Consider the following 19,355-nt stretch of genomic DNA (forward strand, 5'->3'; position numbering starts at 1 on the left):
ATTTTACAGTTCAGTGCCGAATCAGATGTCCTTTCAAAAAGGCATCCCATCTTACAGAAGCAGTGGGTATATATACTAATTTTAGATGAAAGACTGTCTAAGTCAGTCAGTTAAGCAGATCAATAAATTCTCGCAGCCATAAAGCAGGTTATCTCTTGACCTAAACCAGCTACTTCTTACAAGATGATTAAGCAAATCAATAAATTCTTGCAACTCTAAGAGTGTTTGTTCTTTCAGGTTATTTATCCATGTCTGGAGATAGTCTGCATCTTATCTCTCGATACAAGACAGATTCATGTGACAAGATAATTAAACATACAAACCAGCTGCAGCAAAACTTATCAATTAATTCTCGCAATGCACAAGCTCTTCAGCAATGTTTTTACAGCAAGCCATTTGTTAAAAAACACACAGAGTTAACGAACTGTTCATAACATACTTAAAGTCTTGTGCATTAAACCTTTGTCTTCCTTCGCCAGAAAGATCTTTAAGTCAAAGATGCTTTAAAAAACCTGAAACAAAACCTGCTTCAGTGGTGAATCCATCACCTGGGCTTGGGTGGAGCTGAGGTTATGTCATCCATCTGAACAATATTCGTGCTTGTGGGTTTGTTCTTGGTCTCGTGATAGGAAAGAACAGAGTGCGCTGAGCTGCTAATCCAGATTGGCAGTCACTCTGAAGAGCATAACTGTTGTTTAGTGACTTTTTTGGAATGTATAGCATAAAAGCTTGGTAGAAGATTCACAAGTCTGAAGAACCCGAGTTCTTTAGTTATTCTGGGATACCTATGTGTAAAACCCTCTTTGGTGGGTGAAGTTGTGGCTGGGTTAGGGAGAGGGCTCTTTTAGAACCACCTGTGTAGATAGTTAGGACAAACCACATCTTTGAAAGAGCAAAAGCATGTTTGCTGTAGTTTCAGAAGAGATACAAAATGGTTTTTAACTGCAGGTAGTGTAGTTCCCACGCTTGATGGTTAGTCTGAAGCTGGCAAACTGCCTCTTGTGGTGAGCATGTTGAACGATGCCAATTCAGAGATGTGGAGAACACGCATGTCTATCTTTCAAGTGCTGTTTTTGTGGCTCCCTATGGGTAGACTTAAATTTGTCATCTTTTCTTGGTCACCGGGTGTTTTAGAACTGTAACCGGCAAGGAAGCGTGGCGCAGCTCTGCGAGGCAACGTGAAGCCGAACCTGTCGTTGTCCAGCAGATGTTCTGGTTGTGCCACCCTTCTCTGGGCACTTCCCAGCCTCCTGAAGGCAACAGTTGTGGTTTGTTTCCCCCTGTGCTGTATGTGACTCTTCCAAACGCTGTCTTAAGCACAGTGAATCCCAGCACTCAGCCAAAGCAATGTGTTTCAGGAAACCGAAATGGAGCGTGTCTGGAGGGGTGTGTTTTTTATAGAATCTGTCTGAAAGTGGTTTTTCTCTTTTTAACACAGAAAAATTAGAAGCATTGATCCTTTGAAAATACGCAAAGTCTGATATACGATGTTCTTCCTTCTAGCTTTTCATTCCCAAAGGAATTGGGGAACACTATTAATTAATGTAGGTGATATTCTCTTTATTTGGTGGATACCTAGAGCAGCAGCCTTCTTTCTCAAGGGCTAGGAATGATTTTGGTTCTGTGTTTTTGATAGGAATGGTTGGACTTGATGATCTGGTGGGTCTCTTCCAACCTGGTGATTCTATGATTCTATCAGCTTGTAATGTATAGGCTGACTATTATTTTTGTCTTTTGTGTATTTCTAGATTTGTTTTTTTTGCCATGCAGACAAAGGAAAACCTGGTTTCAGTTTCTGTGATGTTTATAGATGTTCTTTCCTTTTTTAAGTGGTGTGGGTAATTTTAACCCTGCAGGTGGTTTCAGAGAATTTGCTGAGAAGCATGTAATGTGGTTTGGTATCACCTTTGACTTCATCACCTAGAGACAGAAAGAATAGTAAAGCCAAAATTAATGCGACTGATTGCTAAATATGTTTCCATGTGGAGAGCATACACTTTGTTTCTGCAGGCTTTGGAAAATCAGTCTTCAGGTACTCTGTGCCTTCACACAACCTGTGTGACACTCTGGGTAGGAAATTTAATGATGTGAGGGAGGGCAGAGGGCAGGAATTAGGGAGGCAGAGGGAGCACGCTCTGGAAGATTAAAACCAGCTCCAAAGTAAACTTCCTCACGTCATATATACAAGTAGATAATGGCTGCTGCTGTTAAATCGTAGAGTTTTTAAACACACAACCTAAAAATCATGCTTGCTATTTAAAAAAAAACATTCCTTACACCAATTAAATCAGAGTTGGAGGAATATACTATCATACATTAATATAACGTTTATATTATTCCACAATAACTTCTTATTACACCTATTAAATATTGCTTATAGCTTCAAAACTAATTATTTACTATTTTTCCTTCTTTTTTAGGTCTGGTGGCAGGTGGAGAATACTGACCTGAGATGGAAGTCAAGACGTCATTTAGCAAAACCAGTCAGATTCCTGAAACTGTATCCGCACTAACCAATGAAGAATTTGTCCTGGTTCATCAGCAGTCTGAGGACACACCTGGCAAAGATGAAAAACCTCAGCTAAAGGTTTACTATTGCTTTGTTTTAAATGCTTTGTAAGATTTGTATTGATCCAAAGGCTGTGACTTCTTTTGACTGCTTAATTGAAGATCCTTGTTTGTGCTTGAGGAGGCTCTTAGACTGTAATTTTTGTCCTTGCTTTATTACCAGTGAAATCAACTGCTCAGATTAAGCAAATCTGTCCAAAAGTGGCAGTTCACTTTTTCTTTTATATATTAACCAGTATCTTCTTAAGGAGTCAGCTGTTAGTATTCTGTGGATTTATACATAAGGAAAGAACTAAAAAGTTCTTTTCAAAGAATGAGCTTCAGAATAAAGGTTGGGAAATATTCTTTATTCAGAGTTCGGAGACTCTGAATGTTGTTGCCTTAAAAGCATGTAATTAGGCTGCATAGGAGGAGACCACAGAGGGCCTTGGGTTCTAGTTTTTAATTTAGTTTTTTGATTTAGTGCTACTGTTGGCATGACTAAGGCTTTTCTGAAAGCTTTCCACCTCTAAACAGCAAAATATTGTAGCATTTGGGTGTCAGCGGATTGGTTAATTACACATTTTCCCACTTGAGTTGTAGTAGCTGATTTACTGGTTTTGGTCTGCTTGGAACAATAGGAATTTATTCCTCTTGAAATGACAGTAAATACTTAGTTTGTCTTTGCATAACTGTTCGGTAGCCTTTTACAGCCGATGATTTCTGTCTGTGTTAAACACTAGCTGCTTCTTTAGTAGTTATGTCTGAAAGAGGCAGGTGAACTGGAGGTAGAATCCATGATGCAACTTCATTACTGGGCACGGGCAGGGCTTTGTCTGGAAGGCTGGTGCTTGTGAAAGGCAGTTTCTCACCACTTGCTTGCCATTTTCTTATGCTTTCACTCCTCTTACATGTAGGACAATTGGTGAAACAGCTGAAAAGGGTTAGATATGACTAAGAAAGTAAAATCTGTAACAAAGCCTGTTGATCTTGATTCTGATTGGATGATGTAAACACACAAACCTATTATTTTGAGAGATCTTTAGCTTCTAGATGGACGGTTGTTGGATTAGCAGTGAAACTGTGTATTATGTGAGTGGGATGTGACACGATAACGTTTGATTTCGTTTTGTTGATTCTTGGTGTGTTGTCTGGTTCAACAAAGTTTCTTAACTTCTGCGATGAGGAAGGCTGTATATTTGAAAGATGATAGAGAAAGTAAAACTACAACTACTTTTAAGAAATGTCATCTCCTTCTTTTTCCAGGTATTTTCAAATGGAGAGGATCAACTGGAGAAGGCAATGGAAGAGATACTGAGGGGTTCTGAAAAAGACCAGAACAATTCCCCTGCTGTCCAAGAAGGTTTCAGTGATGCAAGCAGCATGGCAGCTGGAGATGGATCAGCAGGTCAAACAAATCACCCATCTTTGCACCTTGTTTTAGACCCGTCTACTACAGGTACTCATGAAGTGTTTCTCCCCTGTCATATGTGGCAGTCTTTTTTCTTTATGCAGTTTCAAGTAAACTTTAAAATGAATGCAAAGCTTCCTGGAGCTTCACGCTGAAGCTGTACTGGAAAGCACCCTGGGGCCTCCTCTCCTTTTCTCATTAGTGGGAGATTATGGGTAGGAATAGATTAGCATCAGATTGATACTCTCTGCTGCTCTCTTTTGGTCAAGATTATTTTCATTTTATCTCCAGCTCTCGATGAGATAGGACCAAGTATTGCTTAGCTTTGCTGAACAGACTATGGTTGAGGCAGAGGTGCTGCTGATGGAGTAGGAGCAGTTTCAGGGCAGTGTTCATCGACTATGCTACCTGCAAATGAAATACACCCTGAGCAGACTGATAAACTTCTCAACTCTGGTTCTGTCACCAGCAAGGACAGCTTTAAATCTGGTATTTGCTAGGACCAGTTGTGGTACTTCCATGGTATTTGCAGTTTTGCGGAAAAAGGGAGGACTGAAAGCTATGTACACTGTATTGTATATATTTTATGTAAAATACATTGTAGCTTTTTCAGTATCACTATTAGGAATGCAAGGCTGTGGCCATTCTTGTGGGTCTTGAGTTAAATTTTTCTCTCCCAGTAGTATGCAGAGCTCCCCCATGGCATTGTGTCCTGTAATTCCTGCAGCATCTGTTTGGGAAGTAAAAAGAGAAGAGTTTCTGTGGTAGAACAAGACAGGCAGTTTATGCGTAATGGGAACGCCCTTCTCTTAATTACACGTATGCTGCATTTTTGAGAAACTTACCTTACTGGCTCCCTATTTGATGTACTTCAAACAGAACACAGTCCTTGGTATGAATGAGCAAAGAAATACTCGGAGATACAGCCCCCACGTAACGGAAATAATTCAGTTTTGCAACCTTTATGATTTAAGTATTATGGAAATATTAGCTGTAGTAATAAGAAGTAGAGATAACAGGGTAGATTGTGTAGAGGAGTTTGAAATGTCCATCTTTGGAGATACCAAAACTCCAGAGAGGTTCCCTGAGTAACCTGATCCAGTTTTGAAACTGTCCCTAATGTAACCAGATCTTTTTGTGGGAGTTAAAGCCAGATGACCCATAGAAGTCTTTTCCAGCTGAAATTACTCTCCTTCCATACTTAACAGAGTGTTTTTTATGTGTCTCTCCTCATTTCTCAGATGTCGAAATGTCTTAAAAAAACCCCCAGAAAACAACAGTAACAGCAAAGGTCCCCAAAGCTCCCTGGAGGTCGCCCCTGTCCATAGTCGTGGGATATTGCAAAAAGAACACTTCTGCTCAGGAGAGGAACAAAATCCTTTTTCTTTTCTGCAGCTCCTGGGTGGTTTCATGCAGCTAGTATAGCTATTCCAGGAATGTGAACCACATTTAGTAGTTCTATACGAGCTGTGGAGACAAGGGAGAGAGGAGAATTAGAAGCATCTTTATGCAAAATAATGAGTAGGAATTAGAAGGAGGTATAAGCAAACTAAAGAAAAGAACACTCGTGGAGTGGAGCTTAAACAAAGATTGTGTTCTAACACTGCTAAAAAGAATCAAAAGGCAATTTGTCCCTGTGGAAACATTAATATTGAGTTTCCAAATGGATTTCTTACTGCTCGAGCTGGACTTCTGACTCCCATATCCATTCTCATACCAAGTGGGAGGTTTTGCTATGGAACTTATTCAGAAAACAATGTGTAAAAATAAAAGCAAGTTGTTAAAGAAGAGTTTTCTTCGTTTTCAGAAGTCTCTGCACCAAGGCCATCCTCTCCCAGCGAACCCCTGGAAGAGGACAGCGTGTTGTTTAACAAACTGACATACTTAGGTTGCACAAAGGTGTCTGCCCCTCGAAATGAACCGGAAGCGCTACATGCCATGGCAAACCTGAAATCCTCCAGTCACGCCCCTTTACGTGTAACGCTCTATGTTCCAAACATTCCAGAAGGCTCTGTAAGGTAACGTACAAGTGTTTCTTTTATTACTTGCAGAGGCACGTGGAAGGTGGATTCTGACCTTTTTACCCATACTAGGCAGTAGAATTGCTGGATTTGTGCCTGAAGTTCTTGCTGAAGACAGTTATTGTTGAGAGATTCCTCTGAAGCAGCAACATGCACACTCAAATTTAACATGTTCTGCATAGTCGGTTGTGGCAGTTGCCATACAGCTTCAACAAAAGTGTTTCTTTCTACTTGCATCTCTGTTCAATTATGTTTATAAGATATAACCTGGAAAGGGAGAGCTGATAATGCCTGCTTTCTCCCAGCCTTCCTGGTCTGAGGACTTGAGATGCTGGTCTCTATTTCACGTAGATTGTTTTCACATATATTATTTTCTTCTGTTTTGCTCTTTGGACCCGATTTAAGATTTCTTCTGACATTATGGCTATATTTCATTTCAATTAGGGAATGACACTGTATTTTTACAATGGCAACTGTCACGTAGACTTGAGATGTTAGGTGTGTGCACCTGCTTTTGTAGCCGTTGTGGCCATTCAAGAAGGTTGTCTTGCAAGCGGAACTGCAGGTTCCTTTATTCTTAAATTGCAAAGGGTGTTGTTAAGCAAGGACCTGCCTGAGAATCTGCACAAAACTGTAAAGGTGAATCCGTGTGTGACATAATACACTCAGTCAAAATTCCAAGTGGCACTGGTGTCATATCTGAGGAGTGTTTCCATTTCTGGCACCTGAACACTTATCCTGTGGGGCTCCCTTTAACACGTCCCACTGATACTATAGTACTCTGAATTCTCTCTGGGCTTTTCTTGCCTTGTGAAGATTAGTTCTTTATTTTTGTTGTTACGGACGTGGGACTCTGGTCCAGGTAACCTGTGTTTATTCACCCTTGGTGTGAAAGTGCGTGTGGACAAGTAGTGAAACACTGGAGGAGAATTGTAGATCTCTGGTTTTTTACTCACTGTCTAGGAGTCCTTTGCGGGACCACCACCCATGTTGTCTTCTTTCAAGCTTGTGAAGTATCCTTTGGGCTCTCAGTTTGAGAGGAAGTTAAAATCTTGTCTGAGCCCTTAGATCTGTGATAAACATTCAACCGAGCATGCCACAGGCATTTGCTAAGCTACATAGTCCTCTGGAGTCTGAATAAGTAACGTTTTCTTAGACAGAGATTTAAATTATTCTATGACACTGACAATTTTGATTTTTGTATGCAAATCACATTTTCACGCTTGCTGTGGTTTGTACATTTCTGCTCGTGTTATTCCCCAGCGATTGCAGAGCAGTGGTGGTCATCGTTACCACGTGATACAGAGGGGTTGTGTTTGTCTGTATTATGGTCTGTGAAAGAAATTACGGTAGTGTTACAACTAGAGGCATTTACATCTTAAATTTGGAAAGACTGACACATCTTGCGTACTTTAATTCAGTACGAATTACAGTTCAGATATTTGTGTATGTAACTGCAGAAAAGCCTTTTAGCTTGGCCTGTTTGTTTTACTGACCTTTTTCTTTGATCTTCCCTGTTCCTTTCCATGACAGAATAATAGATCAGTCGGGCAATGTGGAGATAGCCTCTTTCCCCATCTATAAGGTTTTGTTTTGTGTGCGTGGACAAAATGGGACTCCAGAGAGTGACTGTTTTGCATTTACTGAAAGCAGTTGTGGGACTGAAGAGTTCCAGATTCATGTTTTCTCCTGTGAGATTAAAGAGGCGGTAAGTATTAAAAGTTGAGCAGGGGCTGGGAAAAAGGATACAAATGGTAGTTTAAGAAGCTATTCCAGATGTGGAAATTGTATATAGTGCCCTGAAAAATATATTAACGCCTGTATCATGAGTTTCACAGAATGTCAGGTACTCGTGCTTGAATAGTAACATAATGAATTTTTTTATTTTAGTTTTTCAATAAAAATGCAAGGATTCAGACTAAAGTTGCAGTGTAGACCTCATGAGTTACAACGAGTCCTTTTACAGTACTCTGACCTAGATATTTTAGGAAGAGCTGTGTGATAGTTCAGGAGGAAAGGATTTTCTAGGGTGGAAAAACAGAGCTTGAAAAGAGCTCTTGTATTTTTGTCATCTATAAGAGCAGCTTTAAGTTGTATCGTTAAATTCACCGCCTGAAAAGTACATTATTTGAGTCCTCTAACGAGTTGCTTTCCTAATCTTCTAATATATGTTAACTTACTGAGCATTACATGAGCAGAGAATGTGGCATGAATGGAAACAGGAGATGTTACTGAATTTGCTTGGTTATTGAAAGCCCAAGCTGAATGTTTTGTGTTATGTGAGGCGTGCTTTGTGCTTGATCTAGGAGGCGAGGGACGGTAATTTTATGACCTTTAAACTCACATCACAATACCCCATTAAAATAATCTTTTATTTTTGATAAAACTCTTCTTTTGCTTCTCTGCAGGTCAGCCGAATTTTATATAGTTTCTCAACAGCATTTAAACGTTCTTCCAAGCAAGCGTCCGATCAAGTTAAGGACTTTGTTCTTCCTACACCGGATAGTGATGTGTACACTTTCAGTGTTTCCTTAGAAGTCAAAGAAGATGATGGAAAAGGAAATTTCAGGTACTCTGAATGGAAAGGGGAAATTGGAAATCTCTTTGAAAAAAACACTTGCAGAATGCACAGCTGCTGCATTGCAGTAAAATTGATTTGGCCTCTTTCATAGATGGACTACTTGCAGAAAGGGAGCTTTTGCTTTGCTTTTACAGTTTTCTTTTATGTAGCTTTTCCGTGAAAAGATTAAAATTCAGGATTCCTTTTTCAAATTAGTTTCTTTTAAATATGTGATTTCTGGTAGGGACAGTCAAGGTAGGACTGTGTAAATGGAAAAGATAGTGGGAAGTCTGTCAAAAACTTAAGTCAAACCAATTTTCTTGAGTAAATAAAGTCTGGTGATCCCTTCCTTTTTTTTTTTAAGTTTTTTTTTTTTTAAATAAGCTGATGAATTCCAAATTTAGCCAAGATTTAGAACATGTAAACTCCTCTAAGCACTACAGGGGATGGGGAGCGTTCTTTGCCAGTTAACTACAAGATGTTTTGGAATGGAAGAGAGAGATGGTAATAAGAGTTGATTCTGTGAAGATGTCCTATTTATTTTGTGCTTCCTAGCCAATATATAGTGTATTTTCTGTCATTTAAAACCCCCAACTACACCATGCATTTTTGGATGCGGTTGTCTGATAAATCCCCCAGGCAGCGTACCAAGCGTGAGCCTCAAGTCTCTTTTTCTTCAGTGCTAGTTTATAATCTTAAGTATAAAGGAAGAGAATGTCTCAAATGAGTTGAGCCATTAATAGTTTAAGTGGGCTGCAACTCTCTTTTCTGTATTTAACAGTTGATGTGCTGCTTCTGTGCTCAAGGAACTTGTTTCTTTATTCTTCTAGCCCTGTGCCGAAGGATAGAGAGAAATTATATTTCAAGCTTAAGCAGGGAATTGAGAAGAAAGTGGTGATTACAGTTCAGCAGCTGTCGAACAAAGAACTGGCCATTGAAAGGTAAGATTCTCATAAAAATAAAGCAGGTTGCAAAATGAAATTAATTTATAGATGTACAGTTCAGTTTTAAATTTCTTTTGAATTACTTGTATATTTATTGGGTGAAAGCAAGAAACAGAGCCTGTACTAGTCAAACTTTTTTTTTTTTTCCCTCCTTTTTAATGGTCTTCTTGGATGTGATGTTAGGAATCTTAGGACATTCGAATGCTTTTGATTTTGCTTTCTGTTTTTGCTTAGTGCAAAACCACACATTGGTTGTCGTGCTGCATTACCAGCATCTCACTGTTCAGTAACCAGGTTAGGTTGTCTGAGCCGCGTCAAACCTCAGCGTGTGTTAGACTGAGATCTGTACTGCAACGTGACAAGTTTGGACTCAACCTGCTGGTTAGAAGCAGCAATGTTTTTGTGGAGTCTCCAAGATGAGTGGGATTCTACTGTAGTTTTGTTATAAAACGTCTCTAATGTTTATCTTCAAGTGAAAAGCTCAGGGATGGCTGATAACTCAGAAATTACATGAGGGAGGAATCCCTTTTGAACAGTATAATCTGAACTTTAGTGCAGAATATTTGCATGAGATGTGGACTGTGCACACGAAGAATAACCATTAGTTAGTTGCTCGTTAACAGTGGACTCTTGCCGCTTCCGTGGTAGTATATTAATTTAATAGTAGCATTAATTTAAATTAGGAACTTCCTTCTCAATAGCTCAAGTTTTAAAAATAACCAACACCACCAGATGGCAATCTTAACAAACAAGTAACAATAAGAGAATTCAAGTTTAGTTGAAAAGGAATTCTGGATGACATGAGAATCAAGAAAAAACCTCCACAGCTCTCCCAAAATCTAAGACTGATCCCTTGACTTGCTTTCAAGCTCTTGCTTCAAAGAAACTAAGATTTTAGACAAAGAACGTACAGCAGAATTCATCATCGCTCTTGTGTGTTGTAAAATTGTGCTTTTGCTGCTTATTGGCTTTTAACAAAATCCTCTCTTCAATGTGTTTTTAATTCAAATTATTTTGGCTTCAGAATTCAGTTAATGAACAGTTAACTCTTTTTAAGTGTTTCTGAATAGCATTTAATGGTTGGGTTTTTTTCTGCCAAATGCAGAGCTACTTTCCTTAGAAACGATCTTGTATTTTGATGTTGTTTAGGATAGTCAATTAGGAAGTTATTTTTATCACCACAAGCTTTGCTGATAAAGTCGTATTTAACTGACATGACAGACGCAGGCTTGCAAGTCATTTTATGTACTTATCCAGCATGTTATTAAATTTCAAAACTGGTATGAAAGGTCAATTCAGGTTACGTTGGACTCTGAGCTTCTCAGCATTTACTGTGCTTTCAAAAGTATTTCTAAGTGGAAAATGTAATGGGGAAAAAATGTTGTTGCTAAGGAAATTTTGGGCTTTGGTCTGAAGGGTCTCGATCTCAAAGCAAACCTGATATTGCTGAGAGAACCCTGCCACCTGCTGTTATTGAGACAGGGCTTGCAGCTGAATTCTGTTTGTAGAGCACATTGCTCTTGCTTGGGTTACTTTGGCCTTTGACCTGCGTTTTCCTGGTTTAATCGAGGTGAAAGCAGGTGAAGAAATGATGCTCATTCCTGTCTCCTAGGTCCAAGTCGTGTGTGACGCTACGTAGGTTCAGCCCCACAATGGGGTATCATTTGAGTTGTTTGCAGGATTCAAGAAGGAAATTCCTGTTAATCATCAGGGGACTTTAAGAAGGTTACGCTGAAGAGTAAAATGGCCTTTAATTCTGAGAAATAAGAGGATTGACAGTGGTGTTTAATTATAGTCTGTTGCCAGTCGTGCGGGAGACTACAGCAAGTCATGAAGGTGTCGCTCAGGTGCGAGTCTAGACTGGTGTCGCTGGAACAACTGATGCACGGAATCTGGGTTGCTTGCTCAGTAGTACTGGAAACCCTTCGAGATCGTGTTATCACATTACTTCAATTCCATCAGCCTTATCCATAGGTAGCATTTGTATTTCTCTAAATGGAAATGCATATCGGTGAACAATAATTTTAGTTCTATTTTTGTGGGTCTAGAAATAAGTTGAATTTAAACAGAGCAGTGTAGCTGCACCTAGCCGCTTGGTAGCCAGTGCAGAAAACAGAACATATCAGAAATGGCAAGACTGAGGCTCGCTGTCTGTGCAGGGTGTTTTGAATCCTGGATGTGTGGTTCAGCCACCTCCAGTCAGAGCCTGAACGTGTTGACAACGGCGTGAAATCTAACTCCTCTGCAAGTGCTGGCCTGAGCACGTTTAAACTCATTTTGCTCTTAAAACCAAGTGGAAAGAGCAGCCCTGACTCTTCCAGTAGCAGTATGCCATCAGTCATCATAAGTATCTACTTCTGCGAGCAGCACGGGCTACCTCTTCCTGACTGTGACTCTTTTGGAAGCAGACTTCCCAAAAATTTTGACTGTCTGCATCTGGGAGAAGCACAGCAAGAGCTGGGATCTGTGAGCCGCTGTCTTGCAAAAGCAGAGATATTTTGCCTGCCTCTGATCTTAGCCTTAAAATGTTCTTTAGCAGGTGTAGCAGAGGCTGGTGACCCTTCTGCTGCTATCACATAGAGCCCTCGCGGGGCTGGTTTTACCTCAGGAACAAAAACAGTGAGTCAGTCTCCTGTAACGTTCTGCCTGGTCTGATCAGACTCAGAGAGAAGCCTGCTGGTGTGGTTAAATATAATCCTAGCTACCTTGGTTGCTTTGCATGGCGCTGCATTATGCTATATGGATAAATCCAAATTGTGTCCGCTGTTTTATTTACCGCTTTGATTTTTAAGATTCTAGTACTGGAAAAGTATGGAGGTGGCATAAAACAATCGTGGATGTACGTTACTGTAAGTGTAATGCGGGGGGAAATGAGAATCATTTGCCCAGTAATTATGCAATTACTACGCCATCTGCACTACTATGTCAAGTGACAGGAGACAGGATGAGAGGGAATGGCCTCAAGCTCCACCAGGGGAGGTTCAGGCTGGACATTAGGAAAAAATTCTTCACAGAAAGGGTCACTGGGCACTGGAACAGGCTGCCCAGGGAGGGGGTTGAGTCACCTTCCCTGGAGGGGTTTAATGCACGGGTGGACGAGGTGCTAAGGGACATGGTTTAGTGTTTGCTAGGAATGGTTGGAGTCGATGATCCGGTGGGTCTCTTCCAACCTGGTTATTCTATGATTCTATGATCTAGTATCTTTGGACTTTTGCCTTTAATAGCATTATTGGCCTCAGTTGCTGTCGCATCTCAGTTTGTGATACTGTGCGCTTGCCCGAAAGCCGTCAAAGCTTGTCTTCATTGCCATCTTGTGAACGTTTTGATAGTCTCTTGCAACATACGTTTTCTGAAAAACATAACTTTTCATTTGAGTGAGTTGCCCAGGTGACAGAACTGCTTTTGTTCAGGCTTTGAGAAGGTGCGAATGGGGGGCTTTTCCTGGTGCATTCAAGTACCTGGAGGAAGGGTATGGAGGAGATGGAGCCAGACTCTTCCTGGAGGTGCCGAGCGGTAGGATTAGAGTCAACAGACACGTCACTGGAACTACCCTGTGGAGCTAGGCCAGTTGTGATCAGTGTGGGGGGAGCTGAGCAGTGGAACAGGTTGCCAAGGAGATCAGTTGTTCTCTGTTCTCAGACTTGCTCAGAGCTTGACTTGACGAGGCAACCCGATTCAAGGTGGTCCCCTTTTCGCTGGGGGTTTGGCTCGGATTGCTTACAGAGGTCGCTCCTGGCTTACGTTGTTCTGAGAGCTGGTGATAAAATACGATGTGACTGATTGTTGGGGAATTGAGCTGTACAGGAGGAAAATTCTCCAAGCGAAGCCCTCTAGAAATATGATCCTGCTTTTCTGTAACGTTTCATGGTGCAATTGCTTTCAAGTTGGCTTTTCGTTTTTCCTCATTTGTGAAGTAATACAAATGAGGAAAAACTGTGCAAACCAAATTGCAGCTTCTGTTAAAAACATGTAATTCTGTTTGGGGACTTTTTTATTCATAATAGAGCATGCTTAAAGGACAAAGGAGATATGCAGAAACTGCAGACCTGGAATTTTTGCCTTCAGTGTTTGGAAAGTTTCAAAGTCTGAAGGTTTTAAGGATATGCTTTATTTTTTTTTTACTCTTAAAAATATGGAGAACACTTTCTCATTAAATGATTGGACTGGAATTCAGGGCCAGGGATAATACAGAAGTTCTGTTTTGAAAAATAAAGTGTGAAAGTCTAAAAATTGAACAAACTGGATTTTTTGATGGGCCTTTAATGCTGCATGATGTTATGGGTGATAGAACGGGTGAATTTCTAACTTCTTATAAGGTTTTATGAGAACAGTTGTTAAAATGAGCTGGGTGGGGAGTGAATTTCTTCTTGCCCAGAGTTCATCGCTCATATATAGTAATTGTGAATATCTTTAAACTCAATATTCTAAGTTGCCTTTAAGAATAATTGATTGTTCACAGGTCAGATGCTAATTTCTGTCCTCTTCATTCTGGAAAATATTGTTATTGTCATCTCTACAATATATACCATGATGTTTCCTGAGCGTTGCCATAACATTAATAAAAGTTATTAAGAAAGGTTTTCTTTAAATTAGATGCTGTAGGTGGCTGGGCCATTTTGGTCAAGAAAACACTTTAGTAATTTGAAAAGCTTATATCTAACTATTTTTTTTCCCTTTTTTTTTTTTTTTTTTTAATAAACATCACAGATGCTTTGGGATGCTGCTAAGCCCCGGACGAAATGTGAAGAACAGCGACATGCATTTACTAGATATGGTAATACTTGGATCTAATTGTGTTTAGTGAGATAAAGACGATTTAAAAACAAACAAAACTCTGACCAATAAACCTCTGTTTGGTTTTGAATGCTTTTTTTCTTATATCCTGGGCTTTATAGCTGTGAACTAGAACCAAAGTTCTTTCATACAGTGGATGAAACATTTCAATTAGTGTCAAAACCTGTGACATCTGTTTTTTGCTCAGTTGGTGAAGATGCTGATGAGGTCAGCTGATGGCTGATTGTTAAATATAACTAAGATTTCCGTATTGTGTCAAGCATGTTGCCTACAAATTTAGAGCAAATGACTGTTTTTATAGTTGAGCTTCAGGGAAGCGTTCTTATTTTCTAAGATTCTGACAACCTTGCCTTTATTTGCTTAATTTGAATTTAAATTCTTACTCAGCTTGAAGTAGCCACTTGTCTCAGTCCTCATTTCTTGTGAGCTGTTTCTAAGAGAACTGCAGAATAACATACTTTCTGTGCTGCTATCAGTTTGTTTTCATCTGTGGATAAGGGTACAAACATTTTCGAGTCAGGAAGTGCTTGAGTTAAAGCAATCCGTTGTTTTGTGGCTGTGCAGTTATCCCAGGTTTGCCTGGTCCATTTCTTTACTCACATTGACAACTAGCTACCAGTTTTTAGTTCTCTAGTCAGACTGTTTATTTCCCTGTTTGTATCTACTAGCTAATATTTCCTGGTTTTATTTGCTGACATTAGTTCTGATTTTCCATTTTTATTATTTAATTAAAAATGTGAATAGATTATAGCGAGTTACGGAGCGTAATGAATTGTCTTCTATAAATCTATGTAACATGTTTTCAGTCTATGGACTGAATGTTTGAATTCCTGTCTTTACTCCACCTATAATTTTATTTCCATTTACATTCCAAGTGTATTTAACAGCGGGATGTAATGGCTTATTAGTTCATTTGTTGGCTATGGCATGTACATCTAAATTTGTGTTTTCCTTTCAAACTCCTTTCTCCCCATTTAAATCTGGATAACTTGGTCATTCTTACTGCTCTACAACAAATTGGTGGCAGTAGGAATGCGAGTCTCCTTTCATCCGGACCGGAGCACCTCCCGTACGAGGACAGGCTGAGAGAGTTGGGGTTGTTTTGCCTGATGAAGAGAAGGCTCCGAGGAGACCTTAGAGTGACCTTCCAGTACCTGAAGGGGCTACAGGAAAGCTGGGGAGGGGTTTTTTACAAAGGCTTGGAGTGATAGGACGAGGGGTAATGGGAATAAACTGGAGAGGAGCAGATTTGGACTAAATGTAAGAAGGAACTCAGGGAAAAATCTGGCAGAGGTATAATTGCAGAGTAGGAAAGATCAGCTTGATCTATCAGTTGGAATCTGTTAATTTTTTTTCTTCCTGGTTCAGTTCCATGTGGCCTGCGGGGTTCGTCTAGTTTTCTGGAGTCTCTTGTAACTCATCCTCTCCGAACGACCACCTCAGCTGCTCAGCAAGTAGAGTGGCAGGCATCCCAGGATGCTTTTCTGACTATAGTAGACGTTTTAAAAGCATGTGGATAAATGATTCTGTGTTTGTTTCCTTACGTAGCGTTTCTCTTCTGATGTTTCCTTTTTCTCTTCTATTTTCCTGTTACTTTTCTTGATCCATTATTTCATGTTTTTATTTAGATTGTGTTCTCCGAAGCAAATCTAATCGTGTTCTGCAGTACCTTGAACTCTTTGCCCATGCTTGCTCTATTTCATCTCAAACCATGGCTCTGATACAATCCTGTATGGTTTTATTTTTAGGAATCCATGGGAAAGAGTTCAGATGGGAAGGCTTATGTTATTACTGGAATGTGGAATCCTAATGCACCTGTGTTTCCAGTACTTAATGAGGAAACTCCTAAAGGTAATTTAATTTTAGTAGTAAATTGGTTTTACCTGACATGGAGGTGGTGTATGTCTTTTCTCCTGGGCATCACGGTGCCTGTGTCTGAGTACATATACCAGTATGTTCCAAGACTCTGTGCCTGGCAACTTTTACGTATAAACATACGCAATGTAGAAATGAGAATAAACATTCGTAGAACTGTGTTTGCTGATGTGGAGACATGGGCCTGTGCCCTGTTTATTGGCACCTTCTGTGCTCAGCAAAGCAGTATGAATCATAGAGTCATGTAATACTTTGGGTTGGAAGGGAGCTTAAAGATCATCTAGTTCCAACCCCCGTGCTGTATCACAGGCATTGCTGTTTTCTTGTTTTACTTTTGAGGTGAGTTGATTACAAATAGCATTACATCCCTTTCTCGGGGCAGCTGGAAGCGATACATTCAGGTGCTGATTATACAGCTGAGTTTCTTACTGCTGGAACCAATGTTCTCTGACGTGATGTGAGAGGCTTGAGTGCAAATCTGGAGTTCATTTCCTATCGCAAGGCAGAGCTCACCTCAGTGCTTAAATGTAAATCCAAATACAGCCCCTGTCCCTTTTCTTACGGGTGGATTTTGGCACCACGTTTTTCTAGTAGCATTGAGGCAAAACTCTTGCTATGCAGCTTGATGCAGTTTCTGTGTTACCATATGATTTTGCGTGTGTGTGGTTTGGTTTTGTGAGGCTTTTGTGTTGCTTGTGTTTGTTTTTTTTTTTTAAGTGCTTGCTTGCCTCTTTGGTCTGCTAAGACAAGAGAGCCCCTGGGTCTGTATCGTCTGATTCTAAATGTTTTTTTCAAAAATCCATGCTGTGATGCAAAACAATGGTTCCTCTCTCTCTGTAATGAATATTTCCAGAAGCAGCAAACCTTTTTTTGCACTAAAAAACTGCAAGATATGCTTGGACCATTTCAGTCTTATTCTCTGGTTGGTCCTGCATTCTCCTCTGCCTGAAAAAGTCTGGAGTTCAGTGTCAGGAAGGTGGAGCTGTTGTGGATTAAGGTTACTGATCCAGGCTTTGCTTTTAAAAATGCGTTTTGCTGCTCTGAGGAATGTCTGACCCAGAGGATAGAACAGTGAGGGGTGAAACTTCGGGTCCTTTGTAACTGACTGACAGATCATGAGCATGGGTGTAAAAAAATGATCTGAAGTGTTTCTTAGCGTTATGAGAGGATTTAGGTTGAATGATGCTATAGGAGACCCTTGACACTGCTTTACTATATATATTCCCTCAGCAGTAAGTTTACACTTTAAAATGTGCATGTTCCTTTTGTCTGATAGGGATCATATATCTTAATGCTGTTTTCTTTGCCTGATGTTTTTCTCCTGCCTTTAGAATAAATACATACTCATTCTATGTAGCAGATATTTACGGCATAGAACTTGGATAAATAAAATAGGTGCAACAGAATCAATTATATAGAAAAGGGTTTCAGTTCAAACAATATTGCAGTCCTGTCATTTATTAGTTTGAGCAATTTGACTGATTTTTCTGCATGTGACTTATTTTTCTGTTTTAGATAAGCTTATCTTCATGACGGTGGCAGTGGACATGGTTGTCACTGAAATAGAAGAGCCAGTCAGATTTTTGTTGGAGACTGTTGTGCGTGTGTATCCTGCCAATGAACGCTTCTGGTACTTCAGCAGAAAAACCTTCACAGAAACTTTCTATATGAAGCTAAAGCAGGTATATCAAGTTTGTTTTTTGAAGAAAAGTTTGCTTTTACTTATTAAAACTCTTAGCGTTAAATTCCACCCCAAGGCATCCGATTCCCATTCCTGTGATGTCGATTACACCAGTATTTTTCCTGTTTGTTCTCTCCTCGTTACTTTTGCTGCAGTTTCTCTTTGACCTCAGCTATATTTAAATCAGAAAGCTTTTTTTTTTAATCATCATTCTGAACACTACTTAAAATGGTTGTTAAGAGACAGCTCTGGGAATAACACAGTTTTATTTGCATTTGCTACCTCTAAAATATAAAGAGAAACTGAGCTGTCAATTAGTGCAACTCCGTGTGCCCTGGTGAAGAAATCTGTTTAGCCTTGGTAGGAGATTTTTTAGTATGGGTTTGGCATGCTATTAGAACTGTATTTAATCAGCAGTGGAGACTTAATATATAAGCATATTTTGCTTTAGTCTGAAGGAAAAAGCCACAGTGGTGCTGGGGACGCAATGTATGAAGTTGTCAGTATACAGAGAGAATCTGCGAGAGAGGAACAACTGGTCAGCCCAACAAGTGGAGGAGGCCCGTCGTCATCCCAGGAGGATGAGGCAGAAGAAGGTAAGGATAAATCAGTGCTTGCAGTTCCCATAGCTCGTACTATCATATTTCTGCTGGGAATTTACTAATTTAATTCTTCCTATTTGTATCTATTAAAAATGCAACTGTTTCGGACAAAAAGATGACACACAAATTTTCTAGTAGCAGCAGTCGTTTAGTAGTGGCTTTTTTACCAACCCATTATTTGGAGTCCTTTCAGTGGCAGCAGTAGACAACGCGTGTCTGTTTTCCTGTGTGCTTCAAAATGTGTTACCGATGCATTGTGCTCTACTTACAAGATAGACAATCTTTTCTAGAGAGGGTTTTTTCTGGTCAGAAGCCTTTTGTCTTGAATGTGCTGCTGAAGGACAGCGTGGAAATGGGCTTGGAACTGGCAGGCTTCAAATGCCTGTTTGTAAAGAAAACCTCTGAGGTTTCTTTCTGAGGCTGAGAGGAGACCTCATTGCTCTCTCCAACTACCTGAAAGGAGGTTGTGGAGAGGAGAGTGCTGGCCTCTTCTCCCAAGTGACGGGGGACAGGACAAGAGGGAATGGCTTCAGGCTCCACCAGAGGAGGTTCAGGCTGAACATTAGGAAAAAAATTTTCATGGAAAGGGTCACTGGGCACTGGCAGAGGCTGCCCAGGGAGGTGGTTGAGTCACCTTCCCTGGAGGTGTTTAAGGGACAGGTAGACGAGGCGCTGAGGAGCATGGTTTAGTGATTGATAGGAATGATTGGACTTGATGATCCGGTGGGTCTTTTCCAACCTAGTGATTCCATGATTCTATGAAAAAGAGAAACAAAAATCCCGCATGGACTCATATGGGGAATTCCCCAAGCTGTCTGCTTAGCATGTGATTTGGTTTCCCTTGTTTATAACCAGGCCTTGTCAAAACATCTCCTGGTTCAGCTGGGAATTGTGTCAAGATTGTCGCTGTTCCTGAACCC

The 19,355-nt window shown here is 40.2% G+C and overlaps 1 protein-coding gene across 3 annotated transcripts in view; it reads left to right on the plus strand.

Moving 5' to 3' along the window:
* The window catches only part of RABGAP1L (RAB GTPase activating protein 1 like), a 248,130-nt gene that overhangs the window by 15,583 nt on the left and 213,192 nt on the right, over positions 1–19,355 (plus strand). For 2 of the 3 annotated variants that reach the window (XM_069862589.1, XM_069862587.1), the window contains 10 exons: positions 2,421–2,587; positions 3,814–4,006; positions 5,766–5,976; positions 7,513–7,687; positions 8,388–8,548; positions 9,370–9,480; positions 14,191–14,257; positions 16,026–16,128; positions 17,668–17,834; positions 18,285–18,429. In XM_069862589.1, the coding sequence (XP_069718690.1) occupies positions 2,453–2,587; positions 3,814–4,006; positions 5,766–5,976; positions 7,513–7,687; positions 8,388–8,548; positions 9,370–9,480; positions 14,191–14,257; positions 16,026–16,128; positions 17,668–17,834; positions 18,285–18,429 (1,468 nt within the window). In that variant the 5' untranslated portion in view covers positions 2,421–2,452. The remainder of the gene's footprint in view (positions 1–2,420; positions 2,588–3,813; positions 4,007–5,765; positions 5,977–7,512; positions 7,688–8,387; positions 8,549–9,369; positions 9,481–14,190; positions 14,258–16,025; positions 16,129–17,667; positions 17,835–18,284; positions 18,430–19,355) is intronic. The other variant, XM_069862588.1, reaches the window with a different exon arrangement.

This window comes from Phaenicophaeus curvirostris, chromosome 8 (genome assembly GCF_032191515.1).
Source record: "Phaenicophaeus curvirostris isolate KB17595 chromosome 8, BPBGC_Pcur_1.0, whole genome shotgun sequence".
Taxonomy (NCBI): domain Eukaryota; kingdom Metazoa; phylum Chordata; class Aves; order Cuculiformes; family Cuculidae; genus Phaenicophaeus; species Phaenicophaeus curvirostris.